Source organism: Trachemys scripta, chromosome 9 (assembly GCF_013100865.1).
Source record: "Trachemys scripta elegans isolate TJP31775 chromosome 9, CAS_Tse_1.0, whole genome shotgun sequence".
Classification (NCBI taxonomy): Eukaryota; Metazoa; Chordata; order Testudines; family Emydidae; genus Trachemys; species Trachemys scripta.
In genome coordinates this window covers 79,683,967-79,705,585 of record NC_048306.1, presented here as the reverse complement: position 1 = coordinate 79,705,585, position 21,619 = coordinate 79,683,967, and the positions used below count along the sequence as shown (strand labels likewise).

At 40.6% G+C, this 21,619-nt stretch overlaps 1 protein-coding gene and 1 long non-coding RNA gene across 3 annotated transcripts in view; one reads left to right on the top strand and one right to left on the bottom strand.

Moving 5' to 3' along the window:
- Positions 1-17,714: 17,714 nt before the first annotated feature.
- MME (membrane metalloendopeptidase) overlaps positions 17,715-21,619 on the bottom strand; it is a 64,532-nt gene continuing 60,627 nt past the window's right edge. The window contains exon 23 of the mRNA XM_034781108.1: positions 17,715-19,183. Coding sequence (XP_034636999.1) covers positions 19,084-19,183 — 100 coding nt within the window. The 3' untranslated portion in view covers positions 17,715-19,083. The remainder of the gene's footprint in view (positions 19,184-21,619) is intronic.
- LOC117882607 overlaps positions 18,021-21,619 on the top strand; it is a 78,613-nt gene continuing 75,014 nt past the window's right edge. For both annotated transcript variants that reach the window (XR_004647053.1, XR_004647054.1), the window contains exon 1: positions 18,021-18,101. This is a non-coding gene — a long non-coding RNA (uncharacterized LOC117882607). The remainder of the gene's footprint in view (positions 18,102-21,619) is intronic.

The window sequence follows — 21,619 nt, the reverse complement described above, 5'->3', positions numbered from 1 at the left end:
ACATAACTACCACTGATCTCAGTGGAAGTTGAGGAGTGTTTAAGGGGGGTTGAAGGTGCTTAGTAGCATGCAGGAAGGCCCTCATCCTTCAGCAAATTCCACTTGGCTTCGCACAGAACCCCACAGAAGTCACTAGGGCTTTGCACAGATGGACCCACCTGCATCTGTGTGGAGCCCGTTTGACTTCAGTAGGACTCCACAGTGGTCTGCCCTCTCAGATTTCCCTTCTGAAGGTGCTCAATGTCATTCAGGACCAAGGCCTGTGAAAAGCAAGGAACTGATCTTGCAATAAGGCCAGACCCCCATTGCAGGACTGGGGTGGAAGATGTATGTAGCTCATTCCAGGACCAGGGCCCACGTCATCATTACATGGAACTTCTGACCCCTGGCCACTACTCCATTTATAAACATCTGTGAATTGATTAAAACAGTGTAACAGGTGTGGCAGCGCCTTTCCAAGTACACATTGAGACTCATTAGTTTACTCCCGCCCTTTTATCTCTGTCTTTTGATTCGTAGTATTCTAAATTAACAAAAAACTTGGCCCTATGTTATGCTATTGTCAGGTAAAATTAGATTACATCATTCAAATGGTTAATGTAAACCAGGCCTCTTTGTATGACTTATTAATGTAGCTAATCAACAAATGTAAATAACCTTTAGGGTGTATTTATTTGAACTTGACATGTTTAAAATACCATCGTACACTGAAAGTTCCAGAGAATGTGAGGTTTGTATATATATTTAGCAGAATAAAAAACATTAACTTCATTAAAATTCAGTTTCCTTCACTGTTGGTTACAGGCTTGCTTTTGATCAAAGCAGGCTTACTTATTGTGCAAGACGGCAAGGTGCTATAATTTTGTTCACAGCGATGTGTAAGAAAGAAGCTGTTGCTACTCCTGGACTGTATCTTACCCCCATATGCCAATCTGAGGGTTAGGCTCAAACGTGGTCACTCACTCCTAGATTGCAGGAGTTGGGTGTTCTCCAGAAGTAGCATTTCCAGCCCTGAGAAGAGGAAGGGATGGGGAGTGGGAGTGAGGTTAGAAATTCCTCTAATGACGTTGGGGCTGATATTTCAAGATTCTGAACACCTCTGTCAAAGTGCTGAGCTTCCTTAGTTCCTATTGACTAAAACTGGAGTTGGGGGCACTCAGCAGCATGCAGGATCAACAGCATTGCTGGGCTTCTGGCAGCTGTGCACACAAGCATTACAGGGCGACCCCATTTAAAATTGTCATTTTTATTTAATGTTTGTAATGAAATATTACTAGAGGCAATCCAGATTAGGGCCCCATGGTGCGAGGCAGGGTAGAAACAGTCAGTCAGTGACAGTCTCTGCTCCCAAAGTGCTTGCAATCTGAGAGACGGTGGAACAGGTGAATGAGATAAACAAGTGGGGTGCAGTTAGGATGACAGAAGTGACCTGGGGAAATTTGTTCTTGACAGCAGAAGACTCATGGGACCTGATTCTGTGCTCACTTACACATTCCATTTATATCACTGTAACTCCATTGATAGGATTTACATGGTTGCAAGCGAGCAGAGAGTCACAGCCATAGTGTTTGGGGGTATATGCTTTAAAACTCTGAAATAATCAAAGGTTGTGTGTCTGTTCTCTGCATGAGTTATCCTGTTCTGGATTATAAAGAGAGAGGATGGTTTGGTCCTTTCAGCTAGTTTAAAACCCCATACAGATAAAATCTTCGCAAGGAAGGAATTTTTAAAGGAATATAAAGATCCATTTATGAGGTTTTCTTGTCAGCCCACATTGTGGATTGTCACGATCTATGTTAGAGTTTTCTATAAGGCCCAACACTGTAGTATCTGAATGCTGATTTGGCCCTGAGATTGATGTAATATGGATAGTGTATCTTTGGGGACACCAGATGACATCGTGAATCAAGCACCTTCTTTGGAGGACTATAGGGTGAGAAAATTTGTAGCCGCTGTCACTGAATGGCCTATGTAAAATAGAATGTGTGAATGTTTATAGGGAGTGAGTGCTCTGAATATCTGCAAATCACTGCTCCCACTAGGGGATCAGAAGGATTTGAAGTTTTGTACAGAATATGTAATTTACAGACTCTATTATATTAAGGAAAATCTTACCTAGTGCCTTAACAGAAATGGACTCCAAAGCCCTTTAAAGACTGTACAGATTGCAGTGTGGGTTGCAATGGGTGTAGATCAGTGCAGAGACTGGCTTTCCACTGCTCACTTTGAGAATTACATCAGAACCCAGCTTCATTGCACAATAGATTATTAAAGTAAATAGAGAATACTATATCCAGTGGAAGATGGATATAGTTGTCCCATATACCCCAGGGTTTACTTTTTATTATACACACAATTGCCATCTTCTTTTGTTTTCCAAACTGACATATTTCTGTATTGTGAAACATTTCTCCAACAGCGTGAAACTGATTACATTAAGTCATCCCAAATTGCACTACACTTCTGTTGTAAACTGACATGATATGTATCTTGTTTTTCTGGAAAGAAAAATAACTAAACAGTACACGGGTCTCATGCTAAAATAGTTTAGGTGGATTTTGTTTTAAGTGTTTTGTTTAGGCACCGAACACCCCCTGGACCTACAATGGTGTAGGCATGGACTCCCCACCCATGGGGCACTAGGGGTCTTTTCTGAGCCCTTTTCAATTTTTCAAAATTCTGTTTAAAGCGTTAGCACCAGAACTGGACACAGTATTCCAATACCGGTCTGCCTAATGCCATATAGATAGGTTATGCCACTTCCTTGTTCCTACTTGATATTCCCCTGTTCAGATATATTTATTCACCTTATCTGTTTTTAAAATGGCTGCCACCATCATGTCTAGGCCTTCTGTAAGTTTAAGATACATAGTGAGACTTAGGGATCAGTGATTTCAGATATCCACGTCATCTTGATGATGTTTTGCATTACATTGTTCCATCTGATTCCACATGATGCTGTGGAAGCTCATGCACTGAGCAGTAAGCCTAACTGGAATTACTCAGTAACCTCTTCTAATACTTATGGATTTTAAATGTATGATTTCCCCCCTGAAACTTTAGTGTGTGTATGATGGCTAATTTATTTTATTTTGTGCTTTGTTGCTATGCTATGGTTGTGACCAAGAGGTTATGAAAGAGCTTGAGAAACCTCAAGGCATTTATATTTTTGTTAAAAACCATTCTTGGAATTAATATAATTGACCTTTGCTCAAGTTTATGAAATTGTTGGATGCAGAAAAGCAAGAAACTTACTGTATGTAGGAAAATATACAAGAGTTGATTGGCAAGAAATATTTACTTCACATAAACCTTGTCCATACTAGGGAATTGAACCCAGTTTACCACCACTAGCTGACATCTCCATTCACATTCTGTTTTGCACTGGAAAGGCTTGGGTTTGGTGATTCCACAAAATTTTACTGTCACAATTTCTATAATCATTAGGAGCCTGATAGTTGCCACCATCATTACCAGTCTGTTCAGATATCCAGTTCCCATAATCGGTGAGCTTTTCCTAGAGACCTAATACCCAACATGACAAAATCAAGAGGAGTTGAGGGAGCTCAGCATGTCACAAAAATGGTCCATAAGGCCCAGATTTTTAAAGGTATTAGACATCGCTGTGCTCAGCATTGGGACGCCTGAATCTCATTTTTGAAAGTGATATGGGCGCTTGCCTAAATACCTTAAGAAATCCAGGCTTAAGAACCTGATTTTTTTCCACTGGAGTCCGTGGAACTTTTGCCACTGACTTTAGTGGGAGCAGGTTTGAGCTCCAAGTTTCTTTGCAGCTGCAACAAAATCTATAAGTTAAAATCTTTTCAGATCCAATATTACCTAGGTACAGTGCCATATGTTGGGTATATATTTAATTTCAGTATGTCATACACAAGCTAAGTGTGTGTATTTTCTGTGTTTCACTAAAGTTTCAGCAGCCTACTGCTACAGTAGGTCAATCTTCAAATCAAACCGTCAAGAAGTATCTTTAAAAGCAATGGTGACTGGTTCTAATGTTTGAGAGAGAATGACAGGCGACTAGTACTGTAAGTTGTACTTTATGTTGAATTGGGTGGCTTTTTTCCAAAGTTTATAAAAAGGATAGCTATTTGCCTGTTGGAACATGTTGTTGGAACTCTCTTGCTTTGTGCTACTTATCTTCCTTCAAACAGAAAAGAAATTTAAAAATGGTTTCTCTGAACTCATCCCTTATAGATCTTTCTCCATCTTCCTCATATAAGTTCTATTCCAATTCATGCAGTGTCTGCTCTAATGTCAAGTGAAAAACTTATATATATATACCACATGAGCCTAGCTAGCCCTCACTCACAGCAAGAATAATCTGAGAGCAAAACGTTCCCCTCTATAATGGTGTTGACATTGGTAGAGTTGTTTTCAAAATACTACAGCATCTTACGGTGTTAGTGATTTGTAGTTCTGCTGAGCATAAAGATGAGCCTTGTCCCATTCATTATAAAATAACCCCCTATGTCAATATACAACTACTACAGCACATCTTATTCAGTAGAAAGCAAGGCTCAAAGGATGTTATGATCATCATCACAGCTAGAGATGCTGCTTCCACAATCTTTGCAAGTTCTCCCAGTGCAGCACTGTGACCAAAAGGGCTATTACAATCCTTGGATGCATAAACCGCGGTTTGTTGAGTAGGAGTAGAGAGGTTATTTTATCTTTGTATTTGGCACTGGTGCAACCACTGCTGGAATACTGTGTCCAATTCTGGTGCCCACAGTTAAAGAAGGATGTCGATAAATTGGAGAGGGTTCAGAGAAGAGCCACGAGAATGATTGAAGGATTAGAAAATATGCCTTCTAGTGTTAGACACAAGTAGCTCAATCTATTGAGCTTAACAAAGAGAAGGTTAAGGGGTGACTTGATTACAATCTATAAGTACCTACATGGAGAACAAATATTGATAATGAGTTCTTCAGTCTAGCAGAGGAAGGTATAACATGATCCAATGGCTGGAAGTTAAAGCTATACAAATTCTGATTGGAAATAAGGCATACATTTAATGATGAGAATAATTAACCATAAGGATTGTGGAGGATTCTCCATCACTAACAATTTTTAATCCAGATTGGCTGTTTTTCTGAAAGGTGTGTCCTAGGAATTACTTTGAGGAAGTTCTATGGCCTGTGTTATACACGAGGTCAGGCTAGAGGATCACAGTGGTCCCTTCTGGCCTTGGAATCTATGAATCTTGGCAGCTTAATTCCAGATAGTGTTAAAATGCTGTGAATATTTCCCCATCTGCTGCTTCACCTATGATTGCATAACTCTCCAGCAAAGGAACTTCCAGATGAATGGCATACAAAGGGCCCAATTCTCCTCTGGTTTTTTTCTGGTGCAAATCCATTGATTTCATTGAGTTACTCCTGATCTGAACTGATGCAAGTGCAAGTTTAATTAGACTCAAATCATTTGGACTGGAGGTGAGAGAAACCAGCACACTAGTTTTGCAAGTACAGTATTCACATCCTTGAATTGTTGTATTCTCAGGTATTTGCAAGTCTCCTTGTTTGTCAGCGAATACAGCTTTTTGTGATGAAAATGTCAAAGTCCCAAATTTAGGTGACTTTGCTCACTCTAAGTCTTGTGGTAGCGACTACAGAGTCATCTTGGTTCACAGAAGTTAGTAAGGATGAACTTCAGTCACAAAGTTCAGACATAGGTATCAGAGACATTTGGATACAAACAATTTGTTTCATGCCAACCTCTCATAGTCTGACATGGAAAAGGTTAACAGGCGAGTGTGATATGTTGAGTTTCTACCAGGCCCCCGTTTGTGCATTTTCAGAGTCTCTTTCTCTTCTAAAGGCCTTTCCCCCTTTGGGAACCCTACTCCGGTCTTTCCAGATTCACAGGTACAGGGATCTGCCAATTAAGTGGATGTTCAAGCTCTGGATTTTCCGTCAGGAGAATCTATAGATGCCTGGCTTGTTTATGGTAGTTAGGTACAGCTAAACCCCGGGTCAGAGTTAGTTTATCTTTAAACCTCCCTTTTGACCATCATCTTGTATCTGGTCTGGTTAATCCTTGTGAGCGGCAGAGATTTACAAGTTGTCTTCCTCCGAACAACTTTGTTACAAGTGCCCACTATCTCTCAGGACAGCAGTTTTCCTACTGGTTACTGCCCCTTCCGGTGGTGAGTTCTCCCTTTTAAGCTTGCTTCCTCCAAGTAGAGCAGGCTTTGCAGGTGGGCCTATTTAGTATCCATTGAGGCAAAGGAGCTTATTAACCTTCCGCTGATTGGGATGGGGAATGCCCCATCACAGCCAGTTAGTCTCTCTTCAATGGATAGTATAGCAAGAAAAAATGTTGAAAATAAGTATGTATTCCTGGTTGTATCAGCTTGCAGAAGTAAGTGTTGAATATTTCATGCTATACACATCTTTACATTTAACTATGGGGTTCAAATACAATTTTTTGGCATAGTCAGTTACACATTACGGCCTCACATGTTGGATTCAGAAGAGACTAGCCCAAACCCATCCGTGATAATGAATAGTTGCACCATTAACAGTCACTACTCAGTTGTTAAAATTACTTCCAATAGCATCCAGTTTTACCCCAGGTTCTTATTGCCGTTTCTCTGTTTGCCGTCCCTTTTGGAATATTGTGCAACACATCTTACGTTCTAAAGAAGGTGGTCACAGCACCTATCTATGGTCTGGAAATCCTATCTATGGTCTGGAAATCTAATGAGAGCTTCTTCCTTCCTTCTATAAGGAGTTGAAATGAACAGATCAGAAGTTCAAGTTTGGAGTTTTGGCCACAAATTTCAGTGAACTTGAACCCTACTCAAACCTAATGTGCTTCTGTTTGCATTGTGACATATTCCATTGCAGTGCCAACTTTAGGAGATAGCTAGTTCAGGAAGTAGTCCTATGGAGCTCGGGGAGCATGAGCGAGCTAAATGTCTCCCCTTGCAATGCTGCAATGCCACAGTTGCATGACCAAACTTGGATATGTACAGCAGATTTACACAGGCTAATTTCACAAGGATTTGAATGTTTTCCCATGAACCATTCATCCTACTCTAATAAGTAGCCTCAAGCTGTATGCTGGAAATGCTCAGGTTGACTGAGATAATACATTTTTAGGTTCACATGGAAATTTACTCCCTTGGAACCAAACACTAAAGAAGAAACACCACCAAAAACCCACGAGCACATAAATTGGTCAATTGTTTGCTGAAAAGGCAATAATCTGTGATAAACTTTTTTGAAAAAAAGGGTTTACTTTCCTGGGAGGAAATGCAAGAATAATGACCCTTTGCCTTTCTTCAGAACAGTAATAAAAAAAAAATAAACAGCAATAGGGAAAGGGTTCCTGAAAGAGCAGAAGTTAAGTGGTATAATCTACTAACACACTAATGATTCCATATAGGCCCAAGTTTACATTTTGCTTTAATCATAAGTGAAATAAGGTTAGGGATCTCAATCTAGTGTCTAAACAGAAATTCATCCTTAGCATAAAACCTTCAATTAACTTGCACCGAGAGTCTGTGCTTTAGAGACACCATTTGCTATAATAATAGGAGTAGACGGAAGCACTGGGGGATCATGATTAAATGCAATGGCAGAACTAGGTTGAGTAGTATGAACAAAGCTGTCAAATGTTGCCACCTATTTATGGCCTATAAAGATCCATTTCTAGAGTTGTGCCGCAAAAAGCTCACATAACGCTCTGACCCCACACAAAGTCACACTGTGAGGCCAGCTGCAAATTATGTAATCTCCAATTGCTTTGAAAGACTAAAACACAACATGCAAATGAAAAGGGGCTATTTTATTTAATTCATTTATATATTTTATTACATATTTTTTTTCATTTACAGTACTTGGAAAATGAAATTGACAGATATAATCAAATATTTTAATTACATTAATTGCTTGCACAATAAACACTTGCAGCATGGTAAATCATCTTTAATTAAACATAGTACTCAGTCATGATTTTTTGAATGCAGGACAGTCTGCAAAAAATAGATAAAATAGATATTGACAGATGTTCACATTAGTCATAAAGCATTTCCAAACTGAGTTTAGCTAATACATTAACTCTTTATGAATGCTGTCATAAAACTGCTAAAGAGAAAGAAATAAAGAACTTCTACATCTTCCTCTAGAAGATTAGATTTATAATGTAACTTTTTGCTAAATACTAAAGTGCTGAATGAATAAATAGCCACTGGAAATAGGAAAACTAGGCCAATTTGCACAAAAGTATTCACTGGAATAGAAAAAGTCTGTTGCAAAACAACACCTTTCACATCTTTGTCCATTTTGGGGGGATACATTGTACCTCCAGGCCATAAGGGGACATGTTCAACTTGCTTTTATCACTTGAGCAGTATTTGGGCTATAATGCACAAACAGTTGTTAGCGTTAGCAAATAGCAGTACCAGATGGGAAACTTGTGTGGCTGTGCTCTTTCCCTGCTATATAAATTCATTTTTCAGAGAACAGCACTGTTCATGTTCATAGGGCCCATTTCACCTTTGCTTACATGTCTGTAGTTGGCACTGAGTTTTGTGTTGGAAGTGTTATCACAAGTACTGAGGCCAGCTGGGATTCTCCAGGTCACAGTCCCACAATTTGGGGTGTTCTCAGGAAAGGGGTTCCCAACTGAAGGATGTAGTTCTTACCCGTCTTGGTCCAGCAGAGCCCAAGCTGGTTGACATAACTCCTGCAGGAATTCTGCGCCACTGCGTATGCGCAGAATTTATGTCCCCTGCTGATTTCTTTGTGTCCCCATAGAAAAAAGACTTTCTGAAAGGGAAGAAAAGGGAAGCCATAAGAGCAGTCATGTGACCCTCCCCAGCAGTATGTTTTGGGTGCCCAGGGAGAAGGTCCCTGAGGCAGAGAGAAGGTAAATCATGGGGGGGGGGGAGGCAAAGGGGGCAGGACTGGGGAAGACCAGGCTGGTGGCTCCTACCCTGTGCCGGGCTCAGCTGCTAGTCCCGGCTGGGCTGGGAAGGACAGGACTTCCTCTTCCCCTGAATGGCATCTGGGGCCAGGTCAGACCCACCTCCATTTCTCCCCCAGGTGCAGGAAAGCTCTGCACCCATTACCTCAGCTGAAGGGGTTGGATCTCTTTACAGGGAGCTGTTCCCCCATCCTCCCAACCACCAGGCATCCAGACCCTCGCATACCCAGATTCTCCATCTGAGCCTCACCCTTCCATACTCAGAATACCCCCGACCAGCCCCACTCCCCCTGCACCTGGACTACCCTAACAAGCCACCCGCATCCAGATCCCCACCCCATCGAGCCCCACTTCCCTAGCATCTGGACCCCCCACTAAACCCTCCACACCCAGAGCCCCCTGCCGAGCTCTATCATCCCCCGCCCCACCGATCTCCTCCTGCTGAGCCCCAACCACCTTCGCCTGGACCTCTCTGCAGAGTCCCATTACCATTGTACCCAGAACCCCCCCAACAAGCCCCTGTGCATCCAGATCCCCCATGCACCTGGATCCCTCACTGAGCTGCCTGTACCCAGATTGCCCCACACAGAACCTTCTCAACCTACACCTGAATCCCCTGCACTAAGCCCTTCCACACTTGGATTCTGCCTTGCTGAGCCTGCCTGCCCACACCTGGTGCACCTGGCATGGAGGAGCAGGGCCCTGGGGTGTTCCTGGGGCAGGCCCGGGTCTTGTGCAGTATCAGGGTTGGGTGCAGCCTCTCTGCTGAGTCCATGTCCTGGGGGGAAGCTGCACAGTGATCTCTCACCTCTGTGCAGCAAGTGGCCTGTGCTTCCCAATGCAATGCTGGAGGCTCCAGATTTATTTGACAAATAAAATGTGCAAAATTTTGCAGAATTTTAAAATATTGTGCGCAGAATTTTTAATTTTTTTTTTGCGCAGAATGCCCTCAGGAGTATAGCATTCAGGACACATTACAAATCCTGTCTATTTCCCCAGGTCTTTTTCTGATGTGGTGAATTGAATATGGAGGGAAGTAGGTTGAGGATGGGAAGCTTTAGTTTTTAGGCTGGATGGGGTTTGGGAGTGATTAGTTCATTGGTTTGTGCCTGTGCAATCACTCCCTTTGTGCTCCATACTGAAGGCATAAGGGGCCCAGGGGACTAACACTTCTCCAGTTCCTTCTTACAGCTGCATGGCATGAGTTGGAATCCTCTGTGTATTTTTACTGTTTGTGTTTTTTAGTATAGTTTAGTTTCTCTCTGCCTCAGGGACCCTCTCCCTGGGGAGAAGTACTATGCCTAGAGTCCCAGGATTAAAGACTGTCCCGGGATTTAACTGTGTCATCTGCCTCCGTTCCTTCTTGGTCAGTGACAAACATCAGCACTGCCTTTACTGCCTGGGGGAGGCTCATATCTCTGCCAAGTGCAGCATTTGCTACTTCTTCCCTCCCTGAACCAAGGAGGGATGAGAACTTCGACTGAGGAAGTACCTCAGGGAGAAAACCATGAGACTCTCCTCCCCCTTTATGCATTGGCTTTGGCCTGCAATGAGTTGGAAAGGAGATGACCAAAGGAGATAAGATGTTCACAGAAGATGGAAGCCAAGGATGGAACCTTCAGGGAAAGCGAGGTGGAGGGGTTTAGCAAGAGAGGAAATTCACATTTGACATTCACTAATAAGGAGAAATTGAAATGCTCAGAGATTAGCATATTTGTCTTTCATGTAAACCCTGATATGGTCAGTGTGAAATTCTCTTTTGCGAAGAGAATTGAGGAAGAAACAGTTGATACATGCTTTATGGGACATCAGTTAGTTTCCTCCCCGGATATTACTATTTCATGATGTCTCTGTTAATGCCAATTTCATTCTACATGCATTTTTCATTCAACAAAACCAAACCAAACCCCAGATTTTCATTGGTGACATTATAGCATTAGGAGACATGCATTTTATGGAAAATACAGACACTTGGTAGCACATTGTTTCCATCATTGGTACCTTGTTTATTCATCGTGGTTAAGGCTACAATTTTGTCACAGAGGTCACGGTGATCATGGAAATCATGAATTTGAATAAAGTCCATGAATTGTTGGTAGTTGCTATAAAAACTGAGTGGTGTTGCGACCTAGTGCACAGGGTTGCAATGTCACTCAAGTTTGGCCTGTCTACCTCTGCCTCCATCTACAGAGGGGCAGATGGACCAAACCTGAGTGGCATTGCAACCCATGTGCCAGGTTGCAAAGCCTGGAGCAGGGAGCTGGGCCTAGTTCTGTGGCAGAGGAGCTGTGGGTGGTTGCAGGGTGAATGTCAGGGCCGCCCAGAGGATTCAGGGGGCCTGAGGCAAAGCAATTTCGGGGGCTCCTTCTATAAAAAAAAGTTGCAATACTATAGAATACTATATTCTCGTAGGGGCCCCTGCGGTGCCCGGGGCCTGAGGCAAATTGCCCCACTTGTCCCGTTCCCCCCCCCCCGGGTGGCCCTGGTGAATGTGGGGTGGGCTTGCACTCCAATCTTCCCCCTGAATTATTGTTTTTTCTCCTACACCTCAACGGAAAATTTACTAAACATTTGTGTGCCAAAATTGTGGGCTTTATCATGGTTATAACTTCAACTTGTAAATACAACAGTTTATTGTACAGTGATCTCTACAGAGATCCAATGCAGTCACCCACAAGTTGAATTCCTGCTGTGAAATCTTCAGGGCATTTAAATGTTTGATTGAGAAAGCGCTAAAATATAAATGTAGGAGTCAGTGACATTTCCTTGGCCTGATGTTGTTTTTAAGGCCTTTGGTAAACACTTTCTATCTTATATGTTTTACAGGGCATCTCTATAAATATTTCCCTGACATATTCATTCTTAGAGAAGGAAAAGCCTCATTGTGGTTAATTAGTTTGCATGCTGTGATGAAAGGTATGTTCTGATTTTCAGTGTTTGTTAAATGTTAAATATCTTACCTCTGAATGAGGAGTGTTATGGGGTTTTCTTAAGAAGACCAAGATTTTGCCTTTGCTTGAGTGAAAGATTCATAATCACTGACTCATCGCTGAATAATGAGGCTGCTTCTAAAACAAAATATTTTGTTGTTTCAATTACTAGACCTGCTTATTAAAAACAAGTGAGAGTACAGCATGCACATTAATAGCTTTAAAACATGAGGCCAGAATTTTCAAAAACATCTCGTTGCCTAAATCTCGTTGCCTAGCTTGTTGCCTAATTGAGCATCCGAATGAAAGGTGGGTTGGGGGGAAGCATAAGTGATTTTTCAAAGGGATTTTCAGAGGCACAGATAGGAGTCCTTCCTCTGAGGCAGCCCATACCCAGTTTAAGAAACCCACATGGGTGCTTATTCCTTTACACTCCTTATCTTCCATTCATGGTCATATGGAAAACCCCTCTCATTGGTTATTCCTATGTATTTTCAAAAGTGACTTAGGAACCTAAATCATTGTCATGCAGACACCTCGGTGCCTATACATTTTTTGAAAATGGGAGTTAGGCTGCTAATTCACTTAGGCACTTTTAAAAATTTTACCCTTCCATCCTTGCACAGGTACCTCCTCCAAACTCTAAATAAGTAATATGTGGTTATTTCTTGGAAGCTCTGTGTAGGCACACTGAACTTAGATTTCATTTGCCCACATCAGAAAGATCTGCCACATTTGCCACGCACACAATTAACACCAAACCAGTGAAACTGTCATTTCATTTTTTTCACACATTTTCTTTTATATTCCGTATATCACTGGAATTTAACACACTTCCTTCCCCGCAGCTCACTGTCCCAGACGAATGGACTGTAATATAAAACAAAACAAAAACCACAAGAAGGACCAGCTTCCTCCAGGACAGAACTGACTTCCTCCACAAATTCTGCAACATTAACAACCTCCCTCAGAACACTGTCCTTGCCACCATGAATGTCACTTCTCTGACACCAACATCCCTCACAGTGATGGTATAGCTGCCTGCCTCATATATTTACAAGACAATGGACAACCCTCAGATATCCACCCCAAACACATGGCCAAACTCGTCCATTTCATCCTCACCCATAACAATTTTACGTTCAGCAACAAAAACTTTCTCCAAACCATGGGAACAGCCATGGGTACTAGGATGGCTCCCAAAAGTACCAAACTCTTCATGGGCCACCTTGAATAAGAATTTCTGGACAAGTGCACTATGAAACTAATGATATACCTGAGATACTTCGATGATATTTTCATCCTCTAGACAGACGACTTAAATTCCATCATAGATTTCTACCACAACTTCAACAACCACCACCCAGACATTATTCTCTCTCTGGAACACTCCATCAACTTCCTGGACACCACAATCAGCTTCAACAATGGAACCTTATAAACATCTATATACAAGCAATCCAAGGATCACCACACCTACCTTCATAGATCTAGTAACAAACCCCAAACACACCAAGAAGTCTGTTATTTACAGCCTGACACTCATACCACAGAATATGCTCTGAGGAGAAAGTCCGGGATATACACCTTAACACACTCAAAACTGCCTTCAGCAAACAAGGATACTCCACCAGAGAAGTAGATTGCATCATGAAATAGGCCACCAAAATACCCCGACAGAACCTGCTTCAATACAGAAATAAAACCCTCTCTGACCGCACACCCCTCGTTGTCACCTACCACCTCACCCTGGAACCCATACCGGGTACCATCAAACAAGTACAGTCCATACTCAAGGCGGATCCCATCCTAAAATCTTTCCTGACCCCCACCCCCACTTCTGACCTTCAAACACCCCCCCAACTTTTCCAATCTCATTATCAGAAGCAACCTCCCCAGACCAGGACACACCAACTCAAAGTGGCACCAAACCCTGCCAGAACAACAGATGCAAAACCTGCAGACATATCTCTACTGCTACAATGATCAACCCCCCCCACAACCCACCTTTCAAGATCCCTGAGTTCTACACATGCCTATCTCATGTGGTGTACCTCACCAGTGCACTAAATGCCCCAATAACAACTATATGAGTGAAACCAGATACTCTCTATGTTGTCAAATGAACTCACACAGGAAAATGATAAAAGACAAAATCACCATATCACCTGTGGGTGAACACTTTTCACACAGTGATCACTCTATATCTGACCTCTCAGTCCTCATCCTCAAGGGGAACATGCACAACATTTTCAAAAGATGAACATGGGAGCTTAAATTCATAACTTTGCTAGGCACTAAAAATCATGGTCTTGATACAGACACTGGATTGATGGCTTATTACAACAATTTGTACTCCACTAACACCATTTTTTGTCCTATGTCTACAAGGGCGTTAAACAGCTACTTCACCTGGAATGTTCCCTTAGCACATTTTCCATGTGTTCAATCTTTTATTTAGCTGTGACACTCTAAGTACCTTCTCATACCTGAGGAAGAGTTCTGTGTAGCTTGAAAGCTTGTCTCTCTCACCAACAGAAGTTGGTCCAATAAAAGATATTACCTAACCCACCTTATCTCTCTAATAAGAAAAAAAGAGGCAGACAATGAAACATAGGGGAAAAAATCACAAAAGAAAAAAGCTGGTCTCAGCAAGTCGTCTGGTCCAATTGTGATAGGGGCAGAAGTTCTGCTTCATCCAACAATTTCTGCTGCTGCTGTGGCCAGTGTTTTTTTGGTACTTTCCATAAGATGAGTAGCTTCTTATTGCCAGTCTGAGAGAAACAACTGTACTACTGAGCAACATTATTGGCCATGGATTTCCCTCTCCTTCTCTACTAAGTTAGCTGTCTTCTCAAGCTGAACATGGCTAAAACAGAGCTTCTAATCTTCCCCAACCAAACCTCCCTACTACTTCCTTTCTTGGTTACTATGGAAAATAACACCATCCTTGCCTCCTTCTCATCTTCAGCTTGGACCTCTCTCTAGGTCTTCACCTCCAGGCTATGTCTAAATTTTGCCAATTCTTTATGTAGACCATCTGTAAGATAGGGCCGCTCCTGTCCATCCAGCTAAAACTTGTGAAAACTCTCATCATTGCATGTCTTGATTACTGCAACATCCTTCTCTTTTTCATTGACAAATGCAATCTGGCTCACTCATATCCATTCAGAATGCTGAAGCAAAGATCATTTCCCTAGCCTGTGGCTTTGACCATGTCACTCCCTCTTCGCATTCCCCATTGTCTCCTCCTTCTCTACTGCATGAAACATAAGCTGCTTGTCTTCACTTTCTAGGCCCTTCACACTCTATCCTCATACTACCGATCCTCTCTTATTTGTTACCAAGCTGTTGACATCAGCCTCCAATGCACATTTGTTAAACTTTCCAACAAGCACCTTTGTGCTTTCTCATGCTGTCCCTCTGCTAGGGAAAGAAAAGGTTAAAGAATATTTAGGTAAGTTAGATGTATTCAGGTCAGCAAAGCCTAATGAAATTAATTCTATGGTGCTTCAGCTAATTCCTGAAGTACATCTTGGAACCATTAGCGATTGGAACTCATGGAGGATGGTTGAGGCCCCAGAGGACTGGAGGAAGGCAAACGAAGTACCCATCTTTAAAAAGAAAAAAGGACTTGGAGAATTATAGACCACTCAGCCTAACTTTAACTGGAAAGACACTGGAACAAATTATTAAACAATTAAACAATTAATCTGTAAGCACCTATAGGATAATAGGGTTAAAAGTAATAGCCAGCAAGGATTTGTCAAGAACAAATTCATGTCAAACCTACTTAATTTTTTTTCTTTGAAAGGGTTACTACCTTGAGGGGTGGGGGTGGGAAGCACTAGACATGATATATCTTGATTTTAGTAAGGCTTTTCACATAGTCCTACATGACATTCTCATAAACAAACTAGGGAAATGTGAAACACATCAAAGCTTGTGAAGTATTCAGACAATACAATAATGGGGGCCATACAAGTACCCAAGATAATAGAGTGGGGTGAGAGAGGGATCCAGTAGAGAAAGAAACACAATAGAAGGTTGTCTTTTTTTGTTCTTGTTATTCCTTTTCTGTAGTCTCCTTTCTTTGGGGCCATTGTGTGACATTTTAGGCCCGTAAGGTGTTCTGTCTGCCCTTTAACCATGGGTACCTCTCTGCTGTGCAGCTTTGGCTCAGAGCCCTGATGCCAACAGCATGCCCACAGCACGGTAGCCTCACCTTGGCTTCCATCATCCTGGTTACTCCTTGTAGGGGGACACCAACAGTCCTTTCGGTCCTGAGTCTCCCTAAAACTATCTCCTCTGTAGTGTCCAGTCCCTCTCACTGGGCCCTCACAGAAGATATTAAGTTTGCTGCCTCCAAAGAAACACCATATGTACCAGCCTGCTAGTTTAGCTGAAGGCCCACCCACATGTAGTTGAAATACACAGCATTCAGATGGTTTGTGGTAAAACTAAAACGAAGTTCATTAACCAAATATTTAGGATTAAGTGGGCTTCTAGTACGAATGAAAGAGAGATGAAAAGTTACAAACTATACATGCTTTCTAGTGATGACATTTAACTTCAGGAAGTTACAGTCTGAACATAAGGAGGTTTCTCATCTATCTTCAGTTTTCAGAGACTTTCAGCCTCCTTGGTTGAAAATCTCTATTTGTTTTTCCTCAGATATACAAGAGCTCTGGCCACTTGTATCTGTCCAGTAATGGATACCAAAATGGCTCTCTATCTTTGCTTATCTCTTCCAAAGTTCAATGACCTTATCTCAGGAGGCAAGGAGGTTTCTTGTAGTTGCATCTTCCATTGTTAAGAGGCAATCCCCCACACTGGTTTGCCTGAGGACTTTGTCTACTTTGCATGTAAATGTAATTTTGTTGTCTCTTCTTCCTCAATTTACATTGGAAACACATTCAAGCAGGCAGAACCACAAACCTTTGTTTAAGGTGGGGATGTCTTAAACCCTGTTTGCCAAACACATTTTAAGAAAATATTTCCAGCACGTATTTATAATTATTCGTATATCAGCTGTACATATACCACACACTAATATTAATGATCAACATGTCACTAGTTTACATATAATATCTTCCAGGGCACCTTTTAGGTACAGATTATGACAATAGTGAGTTGGAGCAAGGAGAGTGCCAGGCCTGATATGAGTTATATTATGGTGTGCCCACTGCCAGTTGGCACAGAAGGGCTTCCTAGGTCACACATTGCTATCCCCTTTGCTGTGGCCACAGGGGGACCCAGATGGAGTGGGATTAGAGTTGTCTTGTGCAAGGTGGGGGGTAGAATTTGGAAAGCCAGCTCAGAGGTCTACACTGGGAATACATTGCAGAGCCAAGTTGTGTGTGGCTCTGTCAGGATCTCCGTACAATGGCTTTGGCAGCGCAGAGCTGGCAGATGGCCTGGGGGCTGCCACTACGCAGAGCCACTGCTCTTGTCCTTTGTAGAGTGGCAATGCAGTGGGTGGTGAACTGCAGTAGCATCCACAGAGGATTTTTTCCTTTTGTCCTACACTAAGCCTGACTACTTGGGCAGGGTGCAGGAAGAGGACTCGGTGCTCTATGTTTCGATGTATTTTGTTTGTCAGCCTGCCGTGATGAACGCACATGAGACAAAGACTAACACAGTCCATTTTGGTGTAATTTCCCTAGGTTCCAAATTATCCATTTCTTTTTTTAAACTATCACCAAATAATTTGAGTTCTCATGTTAATCATAACAGGCACCCCGGGAGTTTGGAATTTCTGTACCTCTACTGCAGACAACACATCTTTGTTATTGCACATCTCCTACAGAAAACACACATACACTGTAGTCATTGTAGACAACAATGACCAGTTGGCTCATAATTTCAATTTATTATCAAAAGGTTTTCCTCAGACGACAAACTCAGAAAGCTAAAATGAACATAGTTTTTTAAATACAGTATACCCATTATAGAAGTCATTGGAGGTATCTGGTGTTTATTTTTGGAAGTCTTAACTGGCTTCAATACAAGAAGCAGTAAGTTCCTTGGCAACCTGCACAAGGGCATTTCATATATATCATAGTGTATTTAAAGCCTTTTGCCAGTACCGATTAAGGGTCCAATCTTGCAAACACTTGTATAACTCTGACATAACCAGTCTCATTGACTTCAAATGGACTACTCACATCAACAAAGTCAAAGTATTTACTGGATCTGTCCCTAAAAATTGAAAAAGTGAGTCTGAAAAGTTGTTTTTTGTGTGCATCCCTTTAGAGATCTGTTTTATAGGCTTTGTCTTATTATATCATACTATGTGTAACTAAAATTTCTCAATTATATGCCGCCACTGATAAAATATATAACAATAACTTCAAGTCATAAGTGTAGCTCAGAATTAAATATAAAAACTATGATTTATATATTACTACAAATCTTTTAAAAAGACCAAGTTTAGAGAAAGCAAGAAAACTCTTAGAAAACTGTGAAGGAGTCTTTGATCACAACATTACTGATTATAAACTCAAAAATTAATAAATTAGCTACATTTTCATTTTGGCTGGAAAGTAGTAAATAAAACTAAGTAAATAGTGAATTCAGCCTTTAAGCATTGGAATAATTACTGAGAAATTATTTAAGTGAATTACAACAGGTCTTTGGACTTTTCTAATATAAATCATTTCAAGTAAAAATGAAAACAAACATTTGGTAGAACACATTTATCATGACAGAAGAGGGCACAGAGTCTGACATTTTTTATAGGAACTGTTGTCTCATTATATTTTGATGTCCAAGATAATGTGTTACTTAATATCTTCTTCCTCCATCTGATCAGAAATATTAGCATAAATTCTCAAAGGAGTAGATGATAAAGTGTTCCCCAGTGAGAATAAAAAAATTTGTAGACCAAATGGGAAACAGAATTAAACTATAATAACAATGTTGTTTAAAAGTGAAGCAATAGGTACACAATTAAGTGATTTATATTTTGCAAGGTTTGGTCATAAAAAAGCAGCTTATATATTATATTTGTTGCCTTGGCAATAAACCTTAATTTGAAGAACTGATTGTTTTGAATCTCTGATCTCACAGATATTTTTTTTTTGTCCTCTAACAAATGACTTTTGTAGCACATTTCCTTCCCCCAGTCCTCCCAGTAAGTTCCAAATTTCTGTTTGTTTGGGCAGTTTGTCCTTGGGCTGCCTGGTTTATAGCTCTGTCACCAAACACGGCACTTTTTTGCAGGGTCCATGTACTCTGTCGTGGTGCATGAAAAGGCCTCGGTAAACTCTGCAGAGTTCTGCAATGATCCTATGACCCTTTAAAACAAAAGCAAAAAGAAGTTGGCACCACTGATTCTCTTTATGACCCAACTTAAAATAAAAGCTAACTGTTATTTTCTGCATCTCAAAATATTTCAAGAAATATCCATAATTCTAAGCTTTTTCAGGTTATCCCCCTTTCTCCTCTAAAATTGTAGTGACCCAACTAAATTTTTATTTTTCCAGTTTGCACATTTCCTATCACATACAAAAGAAGATGACCCATAGAAACACAGGCCTGATATTATTTCCATTGATGTCTGTTGGAGTCAAACTCTCATTGACATCATAGGAACAGGGTAATGGCCTTTCATTAGTTTTGGTGAAAAATTTTCAGACAGCTTCACTTGTGCTTTAAGTCCTCTGTAAAAAGTAGGTAAAACGTAGAGCTGGAGGAATATTGAAGAAGTTTTTTGTTAGTATTCGTTGTATTTGACTATAGTCACGCCCCTTTTTCTGGTCACTGTCCACAGATATTCTAGTGAACAAGTTTCCTGGAAGAAATGTTGACATAAACAGTAGATTTTAAGTGAATTTTGGGAAATACTAGTAAAAAGCAATTTTCAGATTTGTATTGTGAAACCTGATTCTAAGAATTACACCCCTCCCATGGCAGAAATATACCTTGTGACCTATACATCTAGCCAAAACAACTCCAGTATTTAATGTCAGATATCAAATAGTGGCACTGAATTGATTGTGAAGCAAGAATTATTTGCAGAAATCATTTTCTGAATAATTTCAGTAACAATTAGATACAATATAATCAAGACCTGTCTGTGGAAATTGTGAGCAGTAATAGAGGTGAAGCAGTTTATCAGATTACATTTGTTACAAATTACTGGATCGGCTCTGTAAAATCAAAAGGGGAATATTTGGTAAGTATTGTCAGGAGCCATCAGCAGCACAGGGGACCAAATAGAAGAGATAAAAGAAAACAAAAATGGCTTTCTAGTAAGTGATCCAGCAAAGCCTTGACCAATCCCAGGGCTGGAGCCACTGAAGTGGGATTTTGCCAAAAATATTCTGTGTGTAATAAAATCTGATTTACAGCTGTCATTATTGTTGATCTATTGGCAGTGGAGAACAAATCCTGCTTGCTTTAGTTATGTCACTAGTACCAATAAGGTGAGTCACATGAGCAGGATTTGACTTGTATCTGTTATTATATCTGATTTGTTTTAACGTGGAATAACAATCAAATGCAAATTATCTGAAAAATTACTTCATTTCTTTTTCCTCCTTTAGTGACACCTAAATCTAAGGCTTCCTTTCACATTTGTTTTATTGTGGTTAGATATTGTATTCTATTGCTACATTTATTCAAATTGTAACAAATGTAATCTGATCAACAACTTCAGGTTTCTACAAGTTTCTGTTATTCCTCATCCAGTGCTCAAAACACCCAATCCATACATTAAAAACATATAATGCAAATAACAAAGCAACATAAAACTGCCCATCCCACCTTGACAGAGAAATAAATCAGCTCTAGCAAATGCAATAGGCATAAAATAAACCTATACATTTTGAGTCCATATGACTTTTTGATACAAAGTCATTAATATACTGGTAGTTTTATATATTTAAATTAAATATATTGTAGTTTTAGATACGATTCTAATATGTACAAAGATGCTTTATATTTTAGAGCTTTATGTTGGGCCTGATCCTGCAAATCATTACAGTAATATCATTGAGATTTCTCATGTAAGATGACTTGTGTGAGTAAAGGTTTGCTGGATTAGGCACATGTTTTGTTTGTAGCCACCTATATAGATATAAAAATAGTAGTGAGACTTAACGTATGACACTGAAGCAAAGTGCATCCAAGTATAAATCCATAAAGACATCAAGCCGATTAATTTACAAGAACTAACGAACTGTACAAATTAATAACACAAATATGAGGCAAAGCTATAAAGAACTGCCGCAGACCCACATTAACATTGTGCCTAGATTCAGCGGATTGCAGGAGTTTTTAATATAATTGCCTTGGGGAGAGGTTTGCAGATTACACATAAATGCCCACACCAAAATGCCAGTTTAATGACTACCGTAGGAACAGTCACTGCTTTCACCAAATATTTGAATCTGTGGGATAAGCAATAATTCTCTGGTAGAGAGGGGGTTAAGAAAGAAAGCCCTTTGGAAGTGATGTGATGAACTGTAGCAGAAGATAATGTGATCAGTGGGAGTGCAAGTGCAAGTACAATGATTTTTGTGGCTAGCACAGTTATTGTGGCATCTACCACTCTGACGAGACTTAGCCTATCGGATTTATAAGAACAAACACAGTGTTTTTATGTTGCTCAAACTGAATGTTGTGCTGGTTTAGGTTAAAATTTAAGGGTCCTAATCACCCCACACTGTCTGCAGCTTCTTGGCACCTAAGCCTCATAAGTAGGGCCCTACCAAATTCAGAAACAACAA